Source organism: Puntigrus tetrazona, chromosome 1 (genome assembly GCF_018831695.1).
Source record: "Puntigrus tetrazona isolate hp1 chromosome 1, ASM1883169v1, whole genome shotgun sequence".
Lineage (NCBI taxonomy): Eukaryota > Metazoa > Chordata > Actinopteri > Cypriniformes > Cyprinidae > Puntigrus > Puntigrus tetrazona.
In genome coordinates, this window is record NC_056699.1 from 25952722 (window position 1) to 25961415 (window position 8694).

General features: G+C 38.3%; 1 protein-coding gene across 4 annotated transcripts in view; it reads left to right on the forward strand.

Annotated features, from left to right (window-relative positions):
- The first annotated feature begins 1260 nt into the window (after positions 1-1260).
- The window catches only part of inpp4b (inositol polyphosphate-4-phosphatase type II B), a 111517-nt gene continuing 104083 nt past the window's right edge, over positions 1261-8694 (forward strand). For 3 of the 4 annotated variants that reach the window (XM_043237032.1, XM_043237026.1, XM_043237038.1), the window contains exons 1-2: positions 1261-1279; positions 5967-6083. Coding sequence is in view for 1 of the 4 variants with exons in the window: in XM_043237029.1 (XP_043092964.1) it covers positions 4064-4075; positions 5967-6083 (129 nt within the window). In the remaining 3 variants the exon portion in view is untranslated. Of the gene's footprint in view, positions 1280-3921; positions 4076-5966; positions 6084-8694 lie in introns of those variants that run through there. The other variant, XM_043237029.1, reaches the window with a different exon arrangement.

Here is an 8694-nt window from a genome sequence, read left to right on the forward strand (position 1 = left end):
AGCAACATGTATTTGGCCCACATACTATTTGGTCCCATCATGTCTCATTTGGCTAATTATTGAGCTTGAGGCTGCAGGAAATAGGGATCTGTTTCCTTAAAGATATTGGGTTATTTTTATAAATCAACATGTCATGAGTCATGTGGATTGCTGGATGAGACCTGCTTGGTTTTTGATTGACTGGTTGAAAGAAATAGCCTCCTTTTCAGCATTTGTGCTTGAGTCAAGGTTGGTTTGTTTACATTGTCAGTTACATGTGTTAGCTGTTTACTACTGAGTGTGTGTGTGTGTGTGTGTGTATATATATGTGTGTATATATATATGTGTGTGTGTATGTATACGTGTAAACAACACTTTAATTCTGTGATCATTTACACTAATGATTTTATTTCATTTTCTCATCAACACAAATACTTTTTTCTCACTAAAACTAGGTGCATTTAAAACATCTGTGAAAATTTACATTTAAATCAGAAGTTAATGAAATATATCTTTATCAAAAGACTACAGTTAAAGCAGTGCCAAAAAAAATGCATGCTCTCTGCCTTGCTATTGGTCAGAAAAATAAACAACCACACCCCCAAGTTATCTTATTGGTTGAGCCGGTTTTGCTGCGTCAGGCTAGTCGGGGGTTAAACAACCACAGAAACGGAGTCACAGTGTCTACACGGTTTAACTAAAACCTACTTACAGTCTCTTCACGGGGTTAGAAGAAAGGTAAACCTTTAGGATGCTCTCATGCTTTTTGTAAAGTCGCATAGTCAAGCAGGCCCACTTGTGTTTTTAAAGCGCATGCACACACATTATTTATTGTTGGAAGCTGGCGTGTTTCTGCTGACAGTCCTCTTGAGTTCTTTATTGAGGGCAACAGCTGGCTCGTATCTCACACCCAGACACACCCTCCAGTGGCACACTGATCTCTCTGTTTCTCTCTCTCTCTCTCTCTTTTTTCTCCTCCACATGGACTCTCGGCCCCACACGAGCGCACAAAGAGAAGTCTATTTCCCTCCAAATTAGATTTGCTGGAGGAAAGAGGTTTGCGCCGTTCAAGCTCACCCAGACTGCAGTAATATTTAGCTTTGATGCATGCGTGTTTGTAGTTCTGCGACTTTCTAAACCCCGCCGTATAGATCGGACAATGACCGGCGTCCGTTTCAGTGCTAGTGAGCTGGATGCTGGAAAGTGCTGAAAGTGCGACTTCTGACCTGTTTGTGAAAACACTCTAGACTCTGGACTCAAGATGGATTTGAGCTCATGCTGCTGGAGGCTGAGAGGTTGGGTAGGTGCCAGTTTATATTTGTGCAAGTCTATGAATGCAAAGTATCCGATTTATATTATTAAATGTTAAAAACGTATGAATTGCTATATTTTTATACATTTTTTTTAAAACTTATACTTCTATATTATTTGTTTATGTGTACATGTGAATATTGTATGTGACAATGAAAATGAGGAAAATTAAAAACTGGTTTACATATGAACATATTAACAGTTCTGTCCTGAAAAGCTTTTACTGGGTTATTTTCCTGTTTTAATTAAATATGTAATATATGTGTGTACTTTGTATATTTATTATGCATATATAAACACAAACGCATGTATATATTTAAGAAAAATGTTATGTTTTAAATATTTATATATAATATAAAATATAAGTATAGAAATGTATAAATGAATATTTTACAAAAATATATTGCATGCATGCGTGTTTATATACATAATAAATATACACATACATTATGTAAACAAAAACTTTTCATCGTTTGAAAGCACTAATATAATTACAACCATAATTTATAAGATTTTAATACTTTGTTAAAAAGTATATTTTTTTAGATATTTTTGGATTTTTTTTTATTTTCAGCAATGCCCACATCTTTCCAAAATAAATTACTAAGAAATAAAATTAATTGTTAAATAAATAAAAGACATCAGAAAAGCAGTTTGCCGAAGGATCTCCATATCCATACATGTTTACATTCATAAATTAAACGTTATGCAATAAACACTATGCAGTATAACGTGCATTGAAACGAACCGAATGCAATCATGCACACATTAGCGGTTCCTCTGAGTTCCGGTGCCTCAAACGCAGTTCCTGATCGCACACGGTCATCTGAAGTAGAGATGAAAATCACAGAGGTTCCCCTAATGGGAGAAACCGTGACGCGAGAGTCACTGATTCCCTTTCCCTGAGGATTCCTGTGAATGGCAGCTGTCTGAAATAGCTGCAGGTGTGGGCTGCACACTGCGAGGAGAGAGCTGGCCCACTTTTGTTGTTTAATATAGACAGGTGGTGTAGTCTGAAACGAGACTGCAGCTGTTCCCCGCTCTCTCCACTTAATGCACATGTAATCTCATGTAAACCTGTGTGTGTGTGTGAGGATGTGGCAGGCAGTGGTTGGCCCCAGCAGAGTCCTGTGTTTCACAGTAGGAGGGCTTGCTCCATCACAGCTGGGGCCTGACGCTGGTGGTCTTGACCGGACCGTTAGTGAACGCGAGGCAGTGTGATAGTGTTCATCATTTAAAGGAGCACTCCTCTAGAACGAAGCAGTTCTGAATCCATTCGGCTGATCTCTGGGTCCGGCGATAGCACTTTAAGCTGTATGTTAGAATAGATCATTGAATCGGATTAGACCATTAGCACCACACTCAAAAATTGTATTTTGATATTTATCTATTTAAAACATAACTCTTCTGTAGCTACACTGTCTAGTAAGACTGGCCACACTCTCATTCTGGCGTAATAATCCACAAACTTTGCTGCCGTACCATGGCTACCTCGGCAGACCTGGAGATTGGCTGAATGGAGTCAGAAATAGTGGAGTGTTCCTTTAAATAAACGATTGAATTAATGCCAGTTATTCAGTGTCATGCATCTATTTTTATACTTTTTATATTGGGTTGTTAAAACGCTGACGATCCTATATTAATAATAACCTATAATAATACTATATTTTAAACAGGATTTATTGGAGAATGAGCTTGATAAAGGATGTTTTAAACTGAATAATATTTTACGTGTATGTAAGTTTATTTGCAAAAAACGATAACATGCAAAAAACCCTAAACATGTTACGTTAAAAACAGACATTGGTTATTTATGACGCAAATCCCTTTCTCTACCCGTCTGTCAGTCATATCTGCCATGTTTGTAGTTTTTAACACTTTCTATGCTTGTTTGTAGTTCCTAGCGCAGTGTGTTGTGGGTAATATTAGCCGTTAGAGTGTGCATTAACCCGAAGTAGTCATATGTTGTTGCTAAAAAGAACATTATTTTGTGTGTGTGGTGTAATGAGATGCGTTCATGTGGTTTAACGCATCGTTTTCCACATACTGTACACTGATTGGCCGAATACCGCAAACGTGTGGCGGAAATGTCACGCACCTTAACATTAATGTGTTTTGTGTCTGACACAGAAACAATAAAACGCATTGCACATTCTTGCATACCGGTTACCATGACTTAAGTAGCAGATTATTTTAATAAGAAAGTAAACCTTTGGGCAGCCTTATGAAAATAAACCCACTCTGTGACAGAGAGAAATGGGGGCTGTGTGTTTGTTTGTTCTTTCAGTGTCCTGGAAAATCCCGCTCTAAAAACGAGGAGGTCGGTAAGTGTGATTCGACATCACGCCACCGCCTCTTTACATCTCTGCCGTTCATGTTATTGACGCACGTGCTTTCATGCGCACATCGATTTCTGGCCGAAGTCACGGCGACCCGCTATTCATTCTGTTCGGCTTTTTGTATCAAACTTCTGGTTAGTGTAAAAATACGAGCGCGTCTGAGTTTGCCCAGCGTGACGGCGCATTACGGAACAAATTGGCCACTTTGGGACATATCTAAATGACTCCCTCCGCCCCGCATTCACCACACACACTAAATAAACGCTGCTTTTTGAAACGGGGCCATTAGTCCTGAGGACTGACCATTACCCAGACTGCAGCGGTGAGATTTCAGCACTCCCCCGCGCCGCTCTGCTGATTTATAACCGCCAGTGATATTGACCTTCTGGTTGTATGGGTTCAGAATTGTGCCGGCTCTAACTGAACTTTCGGGCATGGACTGTGAGGTGAGTTTGATATCGGGATGCTTTTTTAATGAGTTGGCGTGGAACATAACTTTAGCAAGATTCATGTGGTCCTGTTTGTGCTGTTTGGTGATTAGGAGTCGTGTGCAGGATAAAGTGGCAAACCCTTTCAGCCTATGCATCCTGCTGATTCTTTTAATTAAGCACCTTATAAAATCAATCTCAGCCTGTTGAACTGATGAATGATGCAGACCTGTAAAAGGCTCTGAGATGCCTTGGGGTAAAGCGTGTGTGGGAGAAAAAACCTCACTCAGCTAATGTCTCTATCTGCCGGCGTCCTGCATAGCTAGCTTTAAAGGAGTAGTTCACCTCAGAATGAACGTTTGTTTGCTTGTCATTTCAAACCTGTGTGGCTTCCTTGGAATAAGAGATAGTAAATTTGGAGCGGTTTTACAGCCTAAAATGACATAAAAAACGCCCCGTCCAGCCTGTGCGCTGTGTTCTAGGGAAGCCCATATTCGCCAACTAAGAAAAAAAAAACGTGTTAAAGCAGAATCGTGACATAATTGATGTATGTTGAGACAAAGAGATTTAAAGTTAAGATTGACATAAATCAAAAAATCTTATGGATTAAACGATGGGTTCACATTAAAGGCAGCATTATAAGATAAAATATAATTTATGGAAAGATCTCTCAGCATCCAGGTTGAGCACACGATGACAATTTTCATTTGTGCTTGTATCGTCCCTTTAACCGAGTACGTTCTCTCAGTTCGTTTGCAGAACCGGAGGCACTTAGACTCCATATGATCTTCAGCTCAGATAGCGGCGTGCGCTCGGCCAATAAGCAGATGTGAAACCGATAGACTGCGGCCTCATCGATCCAGCGCTGGCTTAAAGAACAGCCCTGGAAGACGAGAGCCGACCGAGCTTTCATGCCAGCGATCGCTCCTCGCTATCTGTCCCACCCATCGTCTCGGGGGACCCAGACGCCCCAGAACGGCAGCCACGACCTGAGGAAATGGGCGCTGTGTAAACACGGCCTTGACTGGGAGTTTCCCGCTCGGAGATCGGTGGACTCTGATAAGCGTGTGAGGGTTCGGCCGTGGGAAGCGGAGCGGCTCCTTCTCAGAATCAGACGCCGTTTCATCTGATGCTGCTGTGCTTCAGTTTAGGGACGGGTCACTGCGGTCCACTGCTCGTCCAGCGAAGGGCTTTTAGTTAGTACACTCAAAAAAAAAAAGAAAAAAAAGATTCTCCATCGCTGTTCAGTTTATTTAAAAAAAAGTTTTCCATTATGTTAGGTTTCCATTTAAACAGTTGCGGTGTGTTAAACTGACTCGAAGCTGCTGTGTTTTGGTTGAACTTAATATTTTTAATGTTTCAATCAAGCTTGTTCAATTGATGCAAATTCAACGCAATTCTTTACAACCGCTTCACTTAATTCATTTGAGTTGAGAGTACATACTTGCGTAAGTGGATTTCCCCTTCCCATCATGCTTTGCACAGGGCTGGACAAGGAGAGTAAATGTTGAAATAGTGTTTTTTATTAAGATGATCCAATTTGGAGGCTTGTTCGCGTTCAGTGCTCTCTTTCATGTTTCTGGTATGTTTTGTTAACTGCTCTGCGCATGGATGCAACAAAACTCTTATGGCTGTGACAGTCAAGTCCTTGTTTTGGATTGCAGTCTTATTTTGTAGAAGTTCTTTGTCTTGGATAAAGTTGTAAAGAAAATGTTTAATTAATAGAGCCTTGGCGAGCAAAGGAGACATTCAAAACACTACACTACTGAATAGTGTAACCCTTGGATAATATTTATTTCATTTTATTTACATTCACTTTCTATTTGTGCGCTACGAATGACTTGCACTCCAGTTTGAGACCCCTTCTCTGATTTGGTCTCAATCATTTGGTCTTTTTTCCTCTTGGCAGGGAACGAGTGATCCCGCGCTCCTCACTGGAGTGACTTCCTCACCCGATTGGCCCGCTTGCAGCGAGACACTTATTAAACTCAGCGTCTACGGCGTGAGCGACGGCCGCCAGCAGACGGTGAGTAAAGAGACACAGTCTGTGGTCCACTGAGTTGTTGTGGGCCCGTCTTTGGGGGACTGCACTAGTTGGCGCTTCCGGGGCCCGAATGTTGTTCGCAAGGCACTAAAGGTTTTTTTTTTATTTTTTTTAATCACCTGCTCGGCAACGTTTGTCACAAAATCATTCGGAGCTGCAGCTTTAGTCTATAAATCAGACATCGTCTCGCAAGCCGCACGTTTGATTATTTTGCATAATGTCTGGCACATTGACGTTTATTCTTCTGCAAATTGACAGCTCATTTAATTTCTGTCGCATCGGTACGTTCTGCAGACAGCACTGAAGGAATTAGATATTATTTCACAGACAACATCCCGAAAACAAAGCAGGAGAAACAGATGCGCACGAGAAATACGCCAACTTTAAGACGCTTCTCGGATGTCTTTTGTTTAGACGTGAAGACGTGAGACTCGCACAGTTTACAGAAACTGATTTTATTGTGTACTTTGATATTTATTTATTCTTGTACACAGCATACACATTGAACTCTGAAAAGCCAAAAACCCTAAAATCTGTTCAAATCTGCTCGATATTCTGAGATCGTATAAACCACTGCATTTGAGACTAAGATTAACATGCTATTTTTCTGTATATATTTTTATTTATATATTAATGTACTTTATACAGTTGATATACTGATCTAGTTTTTGGTAATATTTTGTTATATTTTAAATGTTTATTTTTAAAAAAAGAAGAACCTTTTAGTAATTTTAATTTTTAAGTTTTTGTTTGTGTATATGTATGTATAATATATATATATATATATATATATATATATATATATATATATATATATATATATAATTTATTATTATTATTATTTTTTTTTTTTTTTTTTTTATAAAATGACAAAATAATTAAAATCATTTATACTTAATTTTTGGTTTATTTCAAGAAGTAAAAAAATTGGTTTTGTTACATTTTGATCTTTAGGTGTTAACTATAACAACCCTGCTTTATACACTTACCATTAATATATATATATATATATATATATATATATATATATATATATATATATATATATTTCCATGCTATTAAAATTTGTCCAAAATTTGATTTGAAACAATCCTGGTATATAATATACGATGACACTTTAGAATAGAATTCAGAATAAATGTAATGTAATTTCTCACACTCCTTCTCTTCAGTGAATGAAGCAGCTGTTCAGTGTGTCTTTCCCCTGAGAGACTCGACCCTGACGCTACGTTCATTTTCCCACGGCAGACATCGGGGTGCTGTGGCCCAGTGGTTAAAGATCAAGGCTGTTAACTAAAAGCTTAGGGGTTTAAATCTGTGAGCGGTCATCATTGTGTCCTGGATCGTTCCTGCTTGGTTTCTCTGAATTCAAACGGTTGTTTTCTGTGAATCGCTTCCAAAGCGCTTCATGCCGCCAAGCCTCGGTAAGCAGGACATTAGCAGGAGATGCTTAGAGTGTGTGTGTGTGTGTGTGTGTGTGTGTGTGTGTGAGGTTGAGATTCCGAGCAGATCCGGAGCAGGTTTCATTTGAGCATTATTTCCTCGTCTGCCCGTAGCGTCACGCTTTAGTATTCCTGCCTCCCCGGCATGAATAAGAGAGCAGGAAGAGCGCGGAAGCACTTCCTGATTGCTCTGCCTGGATCTGATCTTGCCGGAGGGCATGAAGTCAGAGCGGACAGGTGGATCGCATGCCATCTCACATATATAGATAAAAATAATAACAGGCTTATTCCTGCTCTGCCTCACGAAAGTGATTCCCCGGCTCGGCCACTTCAGCTTTAATTACTCTAGAACGTATTTGCATAATGGCAGGAAAACGAACAGGATGGTCATTAATAGACGAAGTCAGTCATGTCACGGTCAACTTATTTAATTATTTATATCTTTTTGACCATCTTCTGAAACTCAAATCTTATAGGATATATTCATATGTGAAATAATATATTAAGTGTCATGTGGTGTAAAAAATATTATATACAAAATATAAATACTTGTAAAATAAAAAATATTATATGCATAGAGCACATCCAAAATAAGTATGTGTGTGCACTGTGTATATTAATATAAATGTACATATGTGCATGTGTATAATAAAAATATTTATATATTAAATATATTTATAGATTAAAATTATGTGAATATAAATAAATGTAAATGCAATAAATATTTCCAAAATATATATTGAATGTGTATATATATATATATATATATATATATATATAAATATATATATAAATAATTGTGATAATTATTACAATTATATTAATACATAATTTACAAGGTAATATTTAATTTATATATATTTATATTTATTTATTGCAACAACCAGGAACATGACCGCATTTTGACAAATTCAAGAAGTGAATTAATTAATAAATAGCAGGTTTAACCCCCTTTAAAAAATATAGTTTAATATCCAGAATAATAAAATGGGCACATATAGATGTAGTGTGTAATACTGACCCACAGTATTCTCAAGAGATGGAGATCCCAGGAATAGACTTTGTGTATGTACTTTATAAATAGTGTACACTTCTGAACCCACAGCGGGGTCCGTTTCTGCCAGGATCACTGATTACTCTGGAGACCGCTG